The 20762-nt window shown below is 39.5% G+C and overlaps 1 protein-coding gene across 1 annotated transcript in view; it reads left to right on the forward strand.

The window, feature by feature from the left end:
• LOC112246722 (alpha-N-acetylgalactosaminide alpha-2,6-sialyltransferase 5-like) overlaps positions 1–19982 on the forward strand; it is a 35723-nt gene extending 15741 nt beyond the window's left edge. Inside the window, exons 3-5 of the mRNA XM_024415226.2 lie at positions 7671–8083; positions 15588–15695; positions 19520–19982. Of these exons, the coding sequence (XP_024270994.1) occupies positions 7671–8083; positions 15588–15695; positions 19520–19760 (762 nt within the window). The 3' untranslated portion in view covers positions 19761–19982. The remainder of the gene's footprint in view (positions 1–7670; positions 8084–15587; positions 15696–19519) is intronic.
• The last annotated feature ends 780 nt before the right edge of the window (positions 19983–20762 follow it).

Consider the following 20762-nt stretch of genomic DNA (forward strand, 5'->3'; position numbering starts at 1 on the left):
CTAGGGAAGACCCAGCCGTGATCTGCCCAACAATGTCTTTGTTCCAGGTGAACTTAACCTATTTTAGGCATGCTTCGGCAATAACAACACCGTACCATACGTGAGGGCCCCCACCGACCCAGAGGACTGGGTGATCTCGCTCTCCGAGGTCGACGTGATCAAGTCAACACTTGCAAGGCCGTGAGGCTGGACGGTATTCAAGGCCGCGTTTTCAGACCATGCGTAGATCAGCTGACAGGCATATTCACAGTAATTTTTCCCATCTCCTTGGCACAGTCTGTGATGGCAATTTGAATGCACAGAGATACCGTGATGAGTTCCTGAGGCCCATTGTCGTGCCATTCATCCGCTGCCATCACCTCATGTTTCAGCATGATAATGCACAGCCCCATGTCATAAGGTTCTGTACACAATTCCTGAAAGTTGAACAAGTCCCAGTTCTTTCATGGCCTGCGTACTGACCAGACATGTCACCCATTAAGCATGTTTGGGATGCTTTGGATCGATGTGGACTACAACGTGTTCCAGTTCCCGCCATTATAAACTTCGCACAGCCATGGAAGATCAACTTTATGTGAAGGAGATGTGTCACGCTGCATGAGGCAAATGGTCACACCAGATACTGACTGGTTTTCTGATCCACACCCCTACCTTTTTGTTAAAGGTATCTGTGACCAACAGATGCATATCTGTATTCCCAGTCATGTGAAATCCATAGATTAGGGCCTTATGAAGAGTGCCAGTGCCAGGTGTGCGTAATGAAGAGTGCCAGGTGTGCGTAATGAAGAGTGCCAGGTGTGCGTAATGAAGAGTGCCAGGTGTGCGTAATGAAGAGTGCCAGGTGTGCCGTAATGAAGAGTGCCCGTAATGAAGGTGTGCGTAATGAAGATTGCCAGGTGTGCGTAATGAAGAGTGCCAGGTGTGCGTAAGATGAATCCCAGGACCCGTGGTTAGCATTCTAGCGAAGTCGTATGCCGGAGGGGAGGAGCAGGGGAAGATGTGACACTTTGAAATTGTTGCATGTTGCGTTCATATTTTTGTTCAGTATAGAAATCAAAATGTCTTACCTGCATTTGACTCTGGGGGGGAAAAATGGCTTGTCCTCTTAAAACTGCTTAAAACACCAATCCTGTTTGTATCATGTTACATTCTAACAACATACATGTGGTGAAGAGACTTATTTATAAAAAAGTGGAGTACAGAAGGGGGTTTGATTTAAAAAATAAATACATTCATATGCAGTCAAAATGACTGCCTCTGCGTTTCTAGTGTTAATGGAGCTTTGAGAAAGCATGTGCTTTTTGATCAAATGTTCTCTATGACATCAGATTAGAAGAAACAACTGTATTGACAATTGCCAATCCATCTTAAAGGGACATTACAGTAAAACAATTTTGTTTGTCAGATCTTTTCAAACCTCAAAAGGGGTTTTATGTTGAGAGAAGTCCACGTCCCAGGCCCATCTGTTTTGTAGATCAAGCAATATTTCCCAATAGCAAATTAATGGAAAAGATAAGTACCGTTTGATTTCCAATGAAATTTCCCCCCTCGGTGCATTGTCTTCAAAGTCAAACGACCTCCTCTGTTACACAAGTTCTGAATATTGCTATTTTTCTTCATCTGATCTGAAACATACTTTTTCATTTTTTTATTGAACCTTTATTTGTCCAGGTTAGTGTCAATGAGATAACATCTATTTATCCAGGTTAGTGTCAATGAGATAACATCTATTTATCCAGGTTAGTGTCAATGAGATAACATTTATTTATCCAGGTTAGTGTCAATGAGATAACATTTATTTATCCTGGTTAGTGTCAATGAGATAACATTTATTTATCCTGGTTATTTATTTATCCAGGTTAGTGTCAATGAGATAACATTTATTTATCCAGGTTAGTGTCAATGAGATAACATTTATTTATCCAGGTTAGTGTCAATGAGATAACATCTATTTATCCAGGTTAGTGTCAATGAGATAACATCTATTTATCCAGGTTAGTGTCAATGAGATAACATTTATTTATCCAGGTTAGTGTCAATGAGATAACATTTATTTATCCAGGTTAGTGTCAATGAGATAACATCTATTTATCCAGGTTAGTGTCAATGAGATAACATTTATTTATCCAGGTTAGTGTCAATGAGATAACATCTATTTATCCAGGTTAGTGTCAATGAGATAACATCTATTTATCCAGGTTAGTGTCAATGAGATAACATCTATTTATCCAGGTTAGTGTCAATGAGATAACATCTATTTATCCAGGTTAGTGTCAATGAGATAACATTTATTTATCCAGGTTAGTGTCAATGAGATAACATTTATTTATCCAGGTTAGTGTCAATGAGATAACATCTATTTATCCAGGTTAGTGTCAATGAGATAACATTTATTTATCCAGGTTAGTGTCAATGAGATAACATCTATTTATCCAGGTTAGTGTCAATGAGATAACATTTATTTATCCAGGTTAGTGTCAATGAGATAACATCTATTTATCCAGGTTAGTGTTCCAGGTTAGTGTCAATGAGATAACATCTATTTATCCAGGTTAGTGTCAATGAGATAACATCTATTTATCCAGGTTAGTGTCAATGAGATAACATTTATTTATCCAGGTTAGTGTCAATGAGATAACATTTATTTATCCTGGTTAGTGTCAATGAGATAACATTTATTTATCCAGGTTAGTGTCAATGAGATAACATCTATTTATCCAGGTTAGTGTCAATGAGATAACATTTATTTATCCAGGTTAGTGTCAATGAGATAACATTTATTTATCCAGGTTAGTGTCAATGAGATAACATCTATTTATCCAGGTTAGTGTCAATGAGATAACATTTATTTATCCAGGTTAGTGTCAATGAGATAACATCTATTTATCCAGGTTAGTGTCAATGAGATAACATTTATTTATCCAGGTTAGTGTCAATGAGATAACATCTATTTATCCAGGTTAGTGTCAATGAGATAACATTTATTTATCCAGGTTAGTGTCAATGAGATAACATCTATTTATCCAGGTTAGTGTCAATGAGATAACATTTATTTATCCAGGTTAGTGTCAATGAGATAACATTTATTTATCCAGGTTAGTGTCAATGAGATAACATCTATTTATCCAGGTTAGTGTCAATGAGATAACATTTATTTATCCAGGTTAGTGTCAATGAGATAACATCTATTTATCCAGGTTAGTGTCAATGAGATAACATTTATTTATCCAGGTTAGTGTCAATGAGATAACATCTATTTATCCAGGTTAGTGTCAATGAGATAACATCTATTTATCCAGGTTAGTGTCAATGAGATAACATCTATTTATCCAGGTTAGTGTCAATGAGATAACATTTATTTATCCAGGTTAGTGTCAATGAGATAACATCTATTTATCCAGGTTAGTGTCAATGAGATAACATTTATTTATCCAGGTTAGTGTCAATGAGATAACATCTATTTATCCAGGTTAGTGTCAATGAGATAACATCTATTTATCCAGGTTAGTGTCAATGAGATAACATCTATTTATCCAGGTTAGTGTCAATGAGATAACATTTATTTTATTTTTTTATTTTTAAATGGCTCCCTATTTCCTATGGGACCTGGTCAAAAGTAGTGCACTATGTAAGGAATAGGGTGCCATTTCGGACGTACAGTTTGAGTGGAATACGAATCGTTTTCTTTTATGAGTGATGTGTGAGACAGATGGTCATATTAGTAAGGTTCCTATAGCATACTGTAGGTAGGTGTGCTCATATTGAAAATCACAGGAGGTTGTTGGTGGCACCTTAATTTGGGGAGAATGGGCTTGTTCGAATGATTGGAGTGAAATAGATGGAATGGTATCAAATACATCAAACACATGGTTTCTAGGTGTTTGATGCCATTCCATTTGTTCCATTCCGGCCATTATTATTAGCCGTCCTCCCCTCAGCAGATCCTGTGATTGAAATTGGTTCATAATGTAGCACATCTAAAACTAACATGTTGAAAATGCATCGATCTGCACAATTATTATTAAATGTTGTTTGATTTTAAGGCTTAAATCAGGAAACTTCCATAATGATGGATCTATGTAACAACATTTGATTAAATAATGTGATGTTAGGTTCTAATCTATTATGGTCACTCGTGGCTCAGTTGGGAGAGCATGGTGCTTGCAACAGCAGGGTTGTAGGTTCAATTCCCACGGGGGACCTGTATGAATAAAATGTATGCACTTGCTACTGTAAGTCTCTCTTGATAAGAGTGTCTGCTAAATGATGAAAATATAATCAGATACAGGTGTAGATTGACAAAACTAAAAACCAGATTTATTCACCCACCTGGATGCTTCAGCTGAATAGCAAAGTCACACAATTCTTCATATATAAAGGGAAATGGCCCAGGAAGGACTGTATGGCTCTTCCTCTGCATCCTGATATTTTCACTTCGACGTTGACTGCATTCTCCCCATTTCGTACAGAAACTAGAACTTGCTGAACAGTAACTCAACCGTGACTTTGTCCTAAACCAGATAGATGCATTCCATCCATTTGTGCAAAACATGTTTATGCAATACTTGCACGACAGAGACCATCTCCTTCTGTACTGTCCCATTTGTCTATTTGTAACACATCAGTTCAACCTAGCCCCTAACAAGATGACTACTACTGATAAGCTAGTTGTCCTGGGAAAAGGGCTCAGCTCACACAGATTCTCAACAGTGTTGTTTGAGAATCCTTTTCGATGAGGTTTCCCCTCTTAAAGATTCTCAGTTTCAACCTTTTCCTCAGAATGAAGGTTGATAAGTCATTGCTGTTTCCACGTAGAATCATCGAGCTGACAGAAGCTCTGGGCATAGACTGTCAAAGACAATTTAGTCTTCCATGCAAAACCACTTTTATTACTGGGAGAATTTCCCTGATACTCCAGGCAACAAGTACGATACATTAATAGAGTTGAATGTTATTGCTTGGGCAATGTCTGCATTTGCTGCCCTGATATTCCTTAACGTTTAAAAAATATATATAAAAAACAATTCCGTCATGTCAAATCCAAATATCAATCTGATTTCTTGACTTGTCAGAGGAGAAATGGATGTGCTGGGAAATGTTCACAGATAAACATAGTCAGTTCAGACAGAGAAAGCAGCACAGCCTCAGAGATGCGAATAAGCTACCAGGAGAAAACTGTTGCGCTTCAGCAGAAGTGACACGCATGAAGACCTACCGACAGGGAGAATAATGGAACTAAACCAACATGAATTGCACATCTGCCATCATTTTCTTGTATTGCATTGTATCGCATTAAGTAGGAATTAGTAAGAAGATTGGTCTGTCTTGCCATGGGCAGTGTGTGTACCATATCTGCAAACATTAAGAAGAAAGAAGATATGTCTTCCCTAGTTATTTTCGTAGCATGGCAAGAGATTGGCTATAATCGTGTGGTGGGGCGAGTAATTCTTTCTTGTCTACTTTTAGGATGTTTGGCTAGCACAAAGGAACGATACATCCACACTATTGCTAGGAAAAAGGCTATAGTTTGAGGTTTGAAATGTTACCATGATAGGAGTACCCTAATCGCTCATCCGGACACACCGGGACAGAAAAGACAACCTCGGCCTGCAGGGATTTCATTATTATTATTATATTTTTTTTTATATAATTATTTTTTATTATTATTATTATTTTATTTTTTATCGATATACAAACTTATGCATGAGAACAACAATTTACAGACGAACACAAACAATCACTAAATCTCATCTGCCCAGACCCACATGCTCATACCCCCATTCCTAATGCCTGCATTATTATTTGTCATTTGGCCTTAAATTGTATCCATTTGTTTTTATTTTGTCGTCGTCCATGCATTTTGAATATTTGAATAATAAATCATTAGATTTTTCCATTGTGTTAATGATGGCGGATTGATTTCCACTTTTTTAGTATAAGTTTTTTCAAGATGGGTGATGAAGAGAATCATCCAGCCCATTTGGTAACTCACTAAACCTCCTTATGCCATGTCTTGAAATATGCAGACAGATGGATTAAAAGTAAGTTTCCATTGTAATATTTCTGAAAGCCAACTTTCTGGCTCCGCCCAAAACTTCCTGACTTTTTTTCTTCTTCGTTATAGTCTGTCTTTGTTATCTTCTGTCATCGTTATCTTCTGTCTTCTTTATAGTCTGTCTTCGTTATCTTCTGTCTTCTTTATAGTCTGTCTTCGTTATCTTCTGTCTTCGTTATCTTCTGTCATCGTTATCTTCTGTCATCGTTATCTTCTGTCTTCTTTATAGTCTGTCTTCGTTATCTTCTGTCATCGTTATCTTCTGTCTTCTTTATAGTCTGTCTTCGTTATCTTCTGTCTTCGTTGTCTTCTGTCTTCTTTATAGTCTGTCTTCGTTATCTTCTGTCTACGTTATCTTCTGTCTTCTTTATAGTCTGTCTTCGTTATCTTCTGTCTTCGTTATCTTCTGTCTTCGTTATCTTCTGTCTTCGTTATAGTCTGTCTTCGTTATAGTCTGTCTTCGTTATAGTCTGTCTTCATTATCTTCTGTCTTCGTTATCTTCTGTCTTCGTTGTCTTCTGTCTTCGTTATCTTCTGTTTTCGTTATCTTCTGTCTTTGTTGTCTTCTGTCTTCGTTGTCTTCTGTCTTCGTTATCTTCTGTCTTCGTTATCTTCTGTCTTCGTTGTCTTCTGTCTTCGTTATCTTCTGTTTTCGTTATCTTCTGTCTTTGTTGTCTTCTGTCTTCGTTGTCTTCTGTCTTCGTTGTCTTCTGTCTTCGTTATCTTCTGTCTTCGTTATCTTCTGTCTTCGTTATCTTCTGTCTTCTGTGTCTTCACACACACTTCCCACATCGTGCTCAGGGTCATCTCCATTTCCTCTACGTTTCCCCTGGTAATTAATATGTGTGGAATCACAGAGATTAAAGGAAGAGATGTGTAAACAGTAGAATGGGACCAGGAGGCAGTGAGGCAGTGAAGTCGGTAATCTCACCTGTATGTATACAGTATATGAATGTACGCACAACCCCCACAGGCCCCACTCAAGCATGAAGACCAGAGTATAGCTCTGAATGACAATGGACCTCTGCATTAAGCCTTAGAATAATTCATGAGAGGGTCTCAGGGTTTTTACTATTAGAGATGGATGCCCTTTTGCCTAGCCTTCTACTCTGTGCTGTAGAGGGTATTGATTGTGCTATTGGATTTTTTTGGGAAAAACAGTTTTCCTCTTGGCAGGGAGATTTGAATCTAATGCCATGGATCTCACTTCTCCATGTGTCCATTGACCTCGATGACAGAGAGGGAGGATTTCATTCACTTTTAAACACTTGTAGTTATTTTGTTAAAGGCATAGGAAGATACTCTGGCAAAATGTCCTTGGTGAATATGGTCTCACATTCTATTGAATGATAATGGATTGTGTGATTCCTGTAGAAGACCCTTTGTGCTTTGCTCGGCCCCAGAGAGTGCAGATTCTGTTTGAAAACTTCAAACATGCATCCTTCTTTCTCATCTGCCTTCTGATAAGCTTGAGCAATGTGCTGGGTACCGTGCATTCACTTGTCCAATGCTGTTAGCCACAACATTTCAGGGCAAGGAAAGAAGGAAGCATACATGTTTTTATGTTGTTTAAGGGCCTGTGTAAACACTGACCTCACTGTACTATACCCCCCAGCCTCTGAGGATGCACTGTAACTGCTGTGCCCTGGTGTCCAGCTCGGGCCACCTTACTGGCAGCAACCGAGGAGACGAAATTGACCGCACCGAATGCGTCATCCGCATGAACAATGCCCCGAACGGAAACCATTTCAAACAGGATGTGGGCCGGCGCACTAGCCTGCGCGTCATCGCCCACTCCAGCCTGCAGAGGGTGCTGCAGAGACGGCAGGAGCTGCTCAACACCAACCAGGACTCTGTCTTCCTCTTCTGGGGACCCACCAGCTCCATGCGGCGCGACGGCAAGGGCAGGGTCTTCAACAACCTGCGTCTAATCAACCAGCTGCTTCCCAAGCTCAAGATCTACGTCATCTCCCCCCTCAAGATGCTGGAGTTTGACGAGCTCTTCAAAAATGAAACGGGAAAAGACAGGTAGGATTTTGACATTTTGACCATTGGGTCAATAATGTCATTGGGTTTTAACTATGTGAGTCTGGCTGTCCAATTATGGTCTAGGATGACATCTGAAGAATACAGGCACTGTGTTTGAGAACTTGAATCAGGATTTGCCAGGGAAGCCAAATGCATTGTTATCAGAGCTCTTGAGCATACATATTCTAATACACAGTTTAATACACATATATTATAATACACCTTCTAATACATATAGTATACTATACATTTTAATACACATGCATATTCTAATACACAGTTTTATACACATATATTATAATACACCTTCTAATACATATATTATACTATACATTTTAATACACATGCATATTCTAATACACATTTCAATACACATACACATTTTAATACACATATATATTATAATACACATTTTAATACACATACACCTTTTAATACACGCATATATATATATATTATAATATACATTTGAATACACATACACATATTAATACACATATATAGTATAATACACATTTTAATACACATATATTATATAATGCACATTTTAATACACATGCATATTCTAATACATATTTTAATACACATATATAATCAAATACACATATTAACACATATATAGTATAATTCACATTTTAATACACATACATATAATACACATTTTAATACACATTCATATTCTAATACACATTTTAATACACATTCATATTCTAATACACATTTTAATACATATTCATATTCTAATACACATTTTAATACACACATATTTTAATGCACATTTTAATACACATACATATTCTAATACACATACAGTTAAAGTCGGAGTTTACATACACTTAGGTTTGAGTTTATTTTATTTTTTACAGAGACAGTGCCAATTAACCGGCAGCAGGGTAGCCTAGTGGTTAGAGCGTTGGACTAGTAACCGGAAGGTTGCAAGTTCAATCCCCCAAGCTGACAAGGTATGAATCTGTCGTTCTGCCCCTGAACAGGCAGTTAACCCACTGTTCCTAGGCTGTCATTGAAAATAAGAATTTGTTCTTAACTGACTTGCCTGGTTAAATAAAGATAAAATTAAATAAATAATCAACGATTCAGTAAAAGTGCCGGTTTTAGCCAGCCGGCTCATTTTCAACCGCAGTCCCTGGGCAGGTTATTTAATAACAATTACAATATAGACAATCATTGAGCAGTGAGCACACTCAGAGCAACATAGGACAAGCAAGACATAGCATACAGACAGAGCAACATAGGACAAGCAAGACGTAGCATACAGACAGAGCAACATAGAACAAAAAGCAGCAAGACAAAATTCATAAAAGCAACAAAGTGTTTCCACACCTCACAAGCTACAGACAACAGACAACATGGAAAGCGGCAAGGGATTATGTTCACAAATCGGATTGACCTTTAGCCATGTCTTCATGCATTTTGTGGAAGTGTGTCTGATGGCAGTGTATTCCAGACATGGGAAGCTCTCACAGAGAAAGCAGATTTACTAAAGGTGCTTTTCCTTAAGGGAAACAGTGATGATGGCTATTGGGCATCCTATCAAGCACTTTGAGAGCCTGTTTGTAGACAGACTGAATAGGTTTTAATGTTGTACAGCAAGCTTGGGCCCAACTAGTCAAGCAGTATGTTCAGTGGGGGAGTATCATAGATTTGAAGTACAGTTTTGCTACCTGTGTAGTCAAACAATTTTGTATAAATCGGAAATTAGCTAGGTTGAATTTGGTTATCTGAATGACCTTTTTCTCATGCTTTTTAAAAGAAAGGTTGGAATCAAGTATGATGCCAAGGTACTTAAAATCAGATACCACCAGGAGCTTCTCCCCTGACACATAGACATCTGGCTCAGTAGCATCTGTTGCCCTGTTTGTGAAGAACATGCAGACAGTTTTTTTCACATTGAGATGCAAACACGAGTCACTGAGCCACTTTGTAACCTGGACCATTACAGTACTGAGTTCTTGTGCAGCTTGTTGTTTGCTCTTTCCATGCACATATATCACTGTATCATCTGCATACATTTGAACTTCAGACCCAGTACAGACAGAAGGCAGATCATTAATGTACAGGCTGAACAGGAGGGGACCCAGTATTGCCCGTTGGGGCACTCCCACTTCATAGCTAAGAGTGGGCGACAGCTCATTGCTCACTCTGAATACACTGAGTTCTGTCTTCAAGGTATGATTTCATCCATCTCAAGGCATCAGGGGAAAAGTTGAACTTTGACAATTTTGTGATGAGAATCTCATGGTTAACAGTATCAAAAGCCTTCCTTAGGTCCAGAAACACTGCCCCAACAACGCACCCTTTGTCCATCTTGGACTTCACATTTTCCAGAAGAAAGCAGTTGGCCATTTTTGTGGAGTGTTTCGCTCTGAAGCCAAACTACATGGAGTGTAATGTGAAGGGGATGTAGTTGAGGTGGGCAATCAGATGTTGTGCTACACAAGTTGGAGTCATTAAAACTCTTTTTTTCAAACACTTCACAAATTTCTTGTTAAGAAGCTATACTTTTCGCAAGTTGGTTAGAATCAAATAACAGTTTATTGGTTGCTTACACAGTTTAGCAGATATTATAGCAGGAGAAGCCACATGCGTATGTTACTAGCTCCTAACAATGCAGTATAATGTTAAATATTTGTGAACTTGTTGGACACTTTACTGCATTGTTAGGAGCTAGTAACATAAGCATGTTGCTGCTCCCGCTATAATATCTGCTAAACTGTGTGAGACCAATAAACTTTTATTTGATTTAATAAGCATGCAGAAGTAGAGTTAATATAATAATAATAATTATTATTATTATTTAATTCCTTGCATGTTGGTCTTATGCATGTCATACATGAATCATGCATGAATCCTAACTGACCTAAGACAGGGAATTTTTACGAGGATTAAATGTCAGGAATTGCGAAAAACTGAGTTTAAATGTATTTGGCTAAGGTGTATGTAAACTTCCGACTTCAACTGTACACATTCTAATTTTAAAGCTGCCGTTGAGCATTTTTGACGCTCTTAACAAAAGACCAATTAATAAATCCCAACAACCACCAAACATATCACAGTATCCTTAAATGGGATTTAGTTCAAAGCAGTCTGAATATATGTTAATACTCAGGAGGATTTACTGTAGATCCAATGGGATATGAGAGTCCAAATGAAGTGTACGATGCAGCTAGAGAGAGATTCGAAGACTATCTGAAGGTACAATAACACGGTCCCGAATAAATAAACAATGGCTGAATCACGTTGGGAATGGAAGAGGTAGAAGAAGAAACGAGAACAACATTGAGACAACCTGATAGCAAGTGCTGTTTTTACCTCAGCACAAAGTTGCACACAATGTTGTGAAAAGTTAACAGCTACAGTGCATTTCAAAAGTATTCATACCCTTGGATTTCTTCACATTTTATTGTATTACAAATGGGATTACAATTGATTTAATCGAGAGAAAAAAAATGGGTCAACATTCTCCTCTAAATACTCTGTAATGTCAAAGTGGATTTAAAATTTTTTTTTAATTAAAACAAATTTGATATCTAAAATGGAGGAGTAAAATGTGGCTTAACAAATCATGTAATAAGTTACATGGACTCACTCTGTGTAAAATAATAGGGGTTGACAGATTCATAAAAGCCTGATATTGTAATGCCCGGGGTGTAGTGGAGGAAGAAGTCAGGCGCAGGAAACAGAGAGTTCAGGGTAGCGATGCTTTTAATTCACCACACAGGTGAAACCCACGCCAACCCAAACAAATGCAGTCCAGAAAATACACACATACACGGACAACCGTGACCTACAGTCGTGCACAAATGTACACAGAGAATATTCCCGCACACCCAGTAGGCGGGCCGGCTGGATAATAAAGCCCCACTAATAAACCTAATTAAACACAAGTGTAACTAATAAACAGACAAGGGGAAAAAAGAATCAGTGGCAGCTAGTAGGCCGGTGACGACAACCGCCGAGCGCCATCTGAACAGGAAGGGGAGTAACCTTCGGTAGGAGTCGTGACAGATATAGAAGCGCAGTGATTGGTAGATGGGTAACAATAACAAATCAGACATTGAATATCTCTTTAAACATGGTCAAGTTAATAACTATGCTGTGGATTATGTATTAAACCACCCAGACACATCAAAGATACAGTCATCCTCTGGAGCTGAGCTGCAGGAAAGGAATGAACTGCTCCATGAGGCCATTGGCCACAGTTGAAGAGTTCAATGGCTTTGATGGGAGAAAACTGAGGATGGATCAACAACATTGTAGCAACTCCACAATAATGACTTGAAGGACAGCGTGAAAATAAGAGTACAAATATACTGAATAGAAATATTACAAAACAAGCATCCTATGTGCAACAAGGCACCAAAGTAATACTGGAAAAATAAAATAATAAATGCACTTTTTGGCCTAAATGCAAAGCATTATGTTTGTAATCCTATACAACACATCACTGAGTAACGGTCTCCTTATTTTCAAGTGGCTGCATCATGGTATGGGTTTGCTTGACATCGGCAAAAACTGGGGAGTTTTTCAGGATAAAATAAAATGGGATGGAGCTAAGCACAGTGAAAATCCTAGAGAAAAACCTGCTTCATCTGCTTTCCAACACACACTGGGAGATGAATTCACCTTTCAGCAGGACAATAACCTACACACAAGGCCAAATAATCCCTGGTGCTTACCAAGAAGACAGTGAATGTTTCTGAGTTTTGACTTAAATCTGATTGAAAATCTATGGCAAGATTTGAAAATGGCTGTCTATCCATGATCCCCAACATCTTGAAGGAGCTTGAAGAGTTATGAAAAGAGTAAAGGGCTGATACTGCACAGTCCAGGTGTGTAAAGCGCTTAGAGACATATCCAAGAACACTCACTGCTGTAATTGCTGCCAAAGGTGTTTCTAACATGTATTCACTCAGGGAGCTGAATACTTGCGCAACGACTATATTTTTGTTATTTAATTTCTATTCATCTTTAAAAACAAAATAATAGTACATTTGAATCCCACTTTGCAGCACAATACAATTTGAATACAGTTGAAGTCGGAAGTTTACATACGCCTCAGCCAAATAAAATTAAACTCCGTTTTTTCACAATTCCTGACATTTAATAGGTCAGTTAGGATCACCACTTTATTTTAAGAATGTGACATTTCAGAATAATAGTAGAGAGAATTATTTATTTCAGCTTTTATTTCTTTCATCACTTTCCCAGTGGGTCAGAAGTTTACATACACTCAATTAGTATTTGGTAGCATTGCCTTTAAATTGTTTAACATGGGTCAAACGTTTTGGGTAGCCTTCCACAAGCTTCCCACAATAAGTTGGGTGAATTTTGGCCCATTCCTCCTGACAGAGCTGGTGTAACTGTGTTAGGTTTGTAGGCCTCCTTGCTCGCACAAGCTTTTTCAGTTCTGCCCACAAATGTCCTATAGAATTGAGGTCAGGGCTTTGTGATGTCCACTCCAATACCTTGACTTTGTTGTCCTTAAGCCATTGTGCCACAACTTTGGAAGTATGCTTGGGGTCATTGTCCATTTTGAAGACCCATTTGCGACCAAGCTTTAACTTCCTGACTGATGTCTTGAGATGTTGCTTCAATATATCCACATCATTTTCCTCCCTCATGAAGCCATCTATTTTGTGAAGTGCACCAGTCCCTCCTGCAGCCAAGCACCCCCGCAACATGATGCTGCCACCCACGTGCTTTATGGTTGGGATGATGTTCTTCGGCTTCCAAGTCTCCCACTTTTTCCTCTAAACATAACGATGGTCTTTATGGCAAAACAGTTCTATTTTTGTTTCATCAGACCAGAGGACATTTCTCCTAAAAGTACGATCTTTGTCCCCATGTGCAGTTGCAAACCGTGGTCTGGATTTTTTATTGCCATTTCGGAGAAGTGGCTTCTTCCTTGCTGAGCGGCCTTTCAGGTTATGTTGATATAGGACTTTTTTTACTGTGGATATAGATACTTTTGTACTTGTTTCCACCAGCATCTTCACATGGTCCTTTGCTGTTTTTCTGGGATTCATCTGCACTTTTCGCACCAAAGTACGTTCATCTCTAGGAGACAGAACGTGTCTCCTTCCTGAGCGGTATGATGGCTGTGTGGTCCTATGGTGTTTATACTTGTATTTACTTGTACAGATGATTACTATTATTTGTACCTTCAGGCATTTGGAAATTGCTCCCAAAGATGAACCAGACTTGTGGAGGTCTACAAAAAAAAACGTTTTTGAGGTATTGGCTGATTTCTTTTGATTTTCCCATGATGTCAAGCAAAGAGGCACTGAGTTTGAAGGTAGAACTTGAACTACATCCACAGGTACACCACCGATTGACTCAAATTATGTCAATTAGCATGTCAGAAGCTTCCAAAGCCATGACATCATTTTCTGGAATTTTCCAAGCTGTTTAAAGGCACAGTTAACTTAGTGTATGTAAACTTCTGACCCACTGGAATTGTGATACAGTGAATTATAAGTGAATTAATCTGTCTGTAAACAATTGTTGGAAAAATTACTTGTGTCATGCACAAAGTAGATGTCCTAACCGACTTGCAAAAACTATAGTTTGTTAACAAGAAATTTGTGGAGTGGTTGAAAAACTAGTTTTAATGACTCCAACCTTAGTGTATGCAAACTTCTGACTTCAACTGTACATCCAATTGGTATGAATACACAATGTTGCTGTGTATGTTGGGCATGTGCTATTTCAATGTCTGCTCATCTCAGTCAGTCAGTCAGTCAGATACAGCATCATAGGCTTGGTAGCTAGCCTACAGTAAGTGACGCGCTTAAACATTTAAGTCATGGGGAGCCAACCCAACATACTAATCATTAATAGATGCTGACAGATTATCTCTACCAATCCAAATTAGCTCCAGCAGCTACATGACAGATGCATATGCTATGATACTACAAGATAAATGGTGTCTTCATTAACTGTTGACAGGAAGTTACAGAAGCACTACACTGCCTCACAAGATGATGTCGCTGAGTCAGAGTTGGAAGCAGAAACCGATTACAGGTCCTACCAGACTCTCACTGGCTTGCACTCTCCCTGGCACTCTATCTGGCAGACGTTGCCAACAGCACACAGGATGAGCCCAGACACGATTGGCTCTGCTGTCATCTGGGATATCCTCCAGCGAGGGGCTGGTATGGCCGGCAGGTGTGACAGGTCTAGCCCCGACAAACTAGCCTTGATGGCTCAGTAGATGAGAGGGCTCCATATTACAGGGGGCACCAGTTTGATGGCTGTTTATCGGCCTTGAAACCGTCTTTTCATGTCAAATCATGTAAATTAGGAATATAGCAGTGTGAAAACTTATGGTATTAAAAATGACCAAATAAATTGAGGGCCTTGGCCAGAACGGATGTCACTGCGAGCACTACATAGGGAGGTTTTGGCATGATTAACATTCAATTCTATTGAATCATACAGTACATTCTGTTGAACATGTCTTTTCTCCATTCACCTCATCCAGGAAGACCTCTAAATCGTGGCTGACCACTGGCTGGTTCACCATGGCCATTGCCCTGGAACTGTGTGACAGGGTCAATGTCTATGGCATGGTGGCTCCGGACTTCTGCAGGTGGGTTGGGTTCTGTGAAGTGCTGTCCGATAGGGATTATTACCCCAATTGTACTAATAGATTATTAATTGGCATATAAATTTGCAAAGGTAGGGTATATTACTGGAAACTTTCTAAGTTTACCAGCAAACTACCAGAATTTTGGAAACTTAACATTTTGTATTGGTCTTTTTGGGTACTTTAGAGGTGTCTGTTATTATCTTTGGCCCTCTGTGTGGCCTTATCCTAAAAAATAAACCATCAACATGCTTTTCAACCCTTTGCTGCCCGCACCCGCCCGCCCCACTAGCATCACCACCCTAAACGGTTCTGACCTAGAATATGTAGACATCTATAAGTACCTAGGTGTCTGGCTAGCCTGTAAACTCTCCTTCCAGACTCATATTAAACATCTCCAATCCAAAATCAAATCTAGAATCGGCTTTCTATTTAGCAAAAAAGACTCCTTCACTCACGCCGCAAAACTTACCCTAGTAAAACTGACTATCCTACCGATCCTCGACTTCGGCGATGTCATCTACAAAATAGCTTCCAATACTCTACTTAGCAAACTGGATGCAGTCTATCACTGTACCATACGTTTTGTTACCAAATCACCTTATACCACCCACCACTGCGACCTGTATACTCTAGTCGGCTGGCCCTCGCTACATATTCGTCGCCAGACCCATTGGCTCCAGGTCACCTATAAGTCTATGCTAGGTAAAGCTCTGTCTTATCTCAGTTCACTGGTCACGATAACAACACGCACACGTTCCAGCAGGTATATCTCACTGATCATCCCCAAAGCCAACACCTCATTTGGCCACCTTTCCAACCAGTTCTCTGCTGCCAGTGACTGGAACAAATTGCAAAAATCGCTGAAGCTGGAGACATATTTCCCTCACCAACTTTAAACATCAACTATCTGAGCAGCTAACCGATCGCTGCAGCTGTACATAGTCCATCTGTAAATAGCCCTCCCAATCTACCTACCTCATCCCCATACTGTTTTTATTTACTTTTCTGCTCTTTTGCACACCAGTATCTCTACTTACACTTCATCATCTGCTCAATTATCACTCCAGTGTTAATCTGCTAAATTGTAACTATTCGCTCCTATGGCCTATTTATTGCCTACCTCCTCATGCCTTTTGCACACACTGCATATAGACTTTTTTTTCTACTTTGTCATTGACTTGTTTATTGTGTTATTGGCTTGTTTATTGTTTATTCCATGTTATTCCATGTGTAACTCTGTGTTGTTGTCTGTGTCACACTGTTTTGTTTTATCTTGGCCAGGTCGCAGTTGTAAATGAGAACTTGTTCTCAACTAGCCTACCTGGTTAAATAAAGGTGAAATAAATAAATAAAAATATATACAGTGGGGCAAAAAAGTATTTAGTCAGCCACCAATTGTGCAAGTTCTCCCACTTAAAAAGATGAGAGAGGCCTGTAATTTTCATCATAGGTACACTTCAACCATGACAGACAAAATGAGGGGGAAACATCACATTGTAGGACTTTTTATAAATTTATTTGCAAATTATGGTGGAAAATAAGTATTTGGTCAATAACAAAAGTTTATCTCAATACTTTGTTATATACCCTTTGTTGGCAATGACAGAGGTCAAACGTTTTCTGTAAGTCTTCATAAGGTTTTCACACACTGTTGCTGGTATTTTGGCCCATTCCTCCATGCAGATCTCCTCTAGAGCAGTGATGTTTTGGGGCTGTTGCTGGGCAACACGGACTTTCAACTCCCTCCAAAGATTTTCTATGGCTGGCTAGGCCACTCCAGGACCTTGAAATGCTTCTTACGATGCCACTCCTTCATTTCCTGTGCGGTGTGTTTGGGATCATTGTCATGCTGAAAGACCCAGCCATGTTTCATCTTCAATGCCCTTGCTGATGGAAGGAGGTTTTCACTCAAAATCTCACGATACATGGCCCCATTCATTCTTTCCTTTACACGGATCAGTCATCCTGGTCCCTTTGCAGAAAAACAGCCCGAAAGCATGATGTTTCCACCCCCATGCTTCACAGTAGGTAGTGTTCTTTGGATGCAACTCAGCATTCTTTGTCCTCCAAACACGACGAGTTGAGTTTTTACCAAAAAGTTCTATTTTGGTTTCATCTGACCATATGACATTCTCCCAATCTTCTTCTGGATCATCCAAATGCTCTCTAGCAAACTTCAGATGGGCCTGGACATGTACTGGCTTAAGCAGGGGGACACGTCTGGCACTGCAGGATTTGAGTCCCTGGCGGCGTAGTGTGTTGCTGATGGTAGGCTTTGTTACTTTGGTCCCAGCTCTCTGCAGGTCATTCACTAGGTCGCGCCGTGTGGTTCTGGGATTTTTGCTCACCGTTCTTGTGATCATTTTTACCCCACGGTAAATCCCATCCTACAATGTGATTTTCTGGATTTGTTGTCTAATTTTGTCTGTCATAGTTGAAGTGTACCTATGATGAAAATTACAGGCCTCTCTCATCTTTTTAAGTGGGAGAACTTGCACAATTGGTGGCTTACTAAATACTTTTTTGCCCCACTGTATATATAAAAAAAAATGTTTAAACACTTAGTGAATACCTTTGGTGTTTATCATATAAGCGTTTCAGCATTAAATATCCATAATATTTGGGTTATTTATTTTTCTATGTAAATATGTATTTTCTATGTAAATATGTCTTTGTCCAAACTGCTGGCAGTTGTGAAAAAAAGTAATTAATTGGAAGAGTTGCAGAACTGATTGAAAATAATTACATTGTTGATTAGATAGAGTACTTTTTTCATTAATTCCAGGTGACTACCTCATGAAGCTTGTTGTTAGTGTGCAAAGCTGTCATCAAGGCAACGTGTGGCTACTTTGAAGAATCTCAAATATAAAATAGATTTTGATTTAGTTTAACACTTTTTTGGTTACGACTTGATTCCACATGTGCTGTTTCATAGTTTTGATGTCTTCACTAGTATTCTACAATGTAGGAAACAGTCTAAATAAAGGAAAACCCTTGAATGTGTAGGTGTGTCCGAACTTTGACTGGTATTGTATATTTGTATCTTTTATTTTATTTGAGCATTAATTACTAAAATTATAGAACATTCCATAGGTAACTTTTACTACTATTTTTTATAAATGTACCTAAATGTACAATGTACCTGCTTGTGTCCTGAATATCCTGACTAGAAATGTGTTGTTTTACAGGGTCAGCCGTAGTAGTACAGCACCCCTGGAGCAAATTAGGTTTAAGTGCCTTGCTCAAGGGTACAGACAGATTTATCACCTTATCGGCTTGGGTATTCGAACCAGTGACCTTTGGTTACTGGCCGAATGCTGCTAGGCTGTCTGCCGCCTGTAGATTGATGGAGGATTACAGTAGCTTCAGACATTAAGCTGATATCCATAGGCAGGTCCATGGGACCATATCAAATGCCTTTGCTGTTTGAATGATTCATGCTGGCTCAACCGCCCCTCTGTCTGCTGGCTCAAACGCCCCTCTTGAGGCCCGAGTCTACTGAGTGTAATACTTTCAGGATCATCACAGGGATCATGGGACTAGCTTTGATGAGCACAGGGCTCTCATGGCTAAGAAATATTTTTATGATATCTCTCTCATCTCTCTGTCTTTCTCTTTCCCTCTCTCTCCCTCCGTTTAACACCCCTTTCCTCATTCTTTCATTCTCTCTCTCTCACGCACGCATGCACACTTTCCCTTTTTCTCTCTGTTAATCTATCTCTCCATCACTCCCCTGTCCATTCTCTGTCTCCAACCTCTTCCATTTTCTCCCTTTGTATTCCCCTTTCTCCCTCTCCCTCTCTCTTCTCATCCTCTTTTCACAGTACTCCCTCTCATCTCTCGGTGCCGTATCATTACTATGAGCCCTCTGGCCCAGACGAGTGCTCCCTGTATCTCTCCCACGAGCACAACCAGAGCGGCGGCCACCACAGCTTCATCACGGAGAAAACGGTGTTCGCCAACTGGGCCCAGAAGTATGACATCCACTTCTACCAGCCAGACTGGAGCCCGTCCTCCACTCTCAATGGAAGCAGCTCACACACACCTGCTACAGCTGTCTCCTGATACCAGATAAACAGTCAGACAGACAGACAGAACGGTCCACAGGACCAGTGGCGACCCGTCATTCAGGGCAGGTGGGGAAGAGCACCACCTGTTTTGAGCCCCACCTGTTTAGCAAAAAAAGGATTATGCATTTTTTCCTCCCCCTGTTTGCATGTTGTTTTGGCATTAATATGTGTCACATGTCAGTTTCTAAACAATGTAAAAAAATAAAATATAATTGAGTTAATAAAGCCGCATACGAACTCTCTTTTTTGCTTTCTGGAGTAAGGTAGATCCAAAATTCAGGTGTTTCAGACTAGCTTAGTGCTTTCTCTGGTGGTGGGGCAGCCAGTGGAAAATACAGAGCATAGGGGTTGGTAATGTTCTCTAGTTGCACCGTGATTGGCTCAGTGTTCTGTCACTCATGGGGACACTACGTCACCACAAAATCATCTGCAGGTAGAGCTAAAGAATTCAAGCCCCTTGGGTGCTGCCATAGAGTTACATTAGAAGTGCCCATCTAAGAAGTCTCAAGGTCATTGGTCACAGATAAAATGACGTCAAATCACGTTATATCTACAGTAGCTTTGATTAGACTGATCATGTCTACATCATACTTTCAAAAACTTAGCTAGCAAGCTAGCAGTCATAGTCAAGTAGACAATCTACTGGCAAATCCTTTTCTATCCTTGTCTATTGAAGAGAAATAATGAAGATAAATTATAGATAAAATTAATCTGTGCTCATTGGCCATTGGACATAAACATTACACAACACGTTGGAAATCGCAACTTCAACAATGAGTGGTTTGGAAGGAATCTGTGGCTAACTGCAAGCATTGCAAAGTAATCACTAGCCTGCTATTCCGTGGAGTGGGTGTGTGGTCCAAGTCTGGGTTTGAGGGTCTCTTTTCCAAGCCTAAAATTATAAACATTCAACATTGGCTATGCTGTCAATCCAGCATGACTTCTGCCATGATTAAAACAGCTGGGAACTGGGAAATGTCAGACTTCAGTGAGTTCA

This window comes from Oncorhynchus tshawytscha, linkage group LG06, assembly GCF_018296145.1.
Source record: "Oncorhynchus tshawytscha isolate Ot180627B linkage group LG06, Otsh_v2.0, whole genome shotgun sequence".
Taxonomy (NCBI): domain Eukaryota; kingdom Metazoa; phylum Chordata; class Actinopteri; order Salmoniformes; family Salmonidae; genus Oncorhynchus; species Oncorhynchus tshawytscha.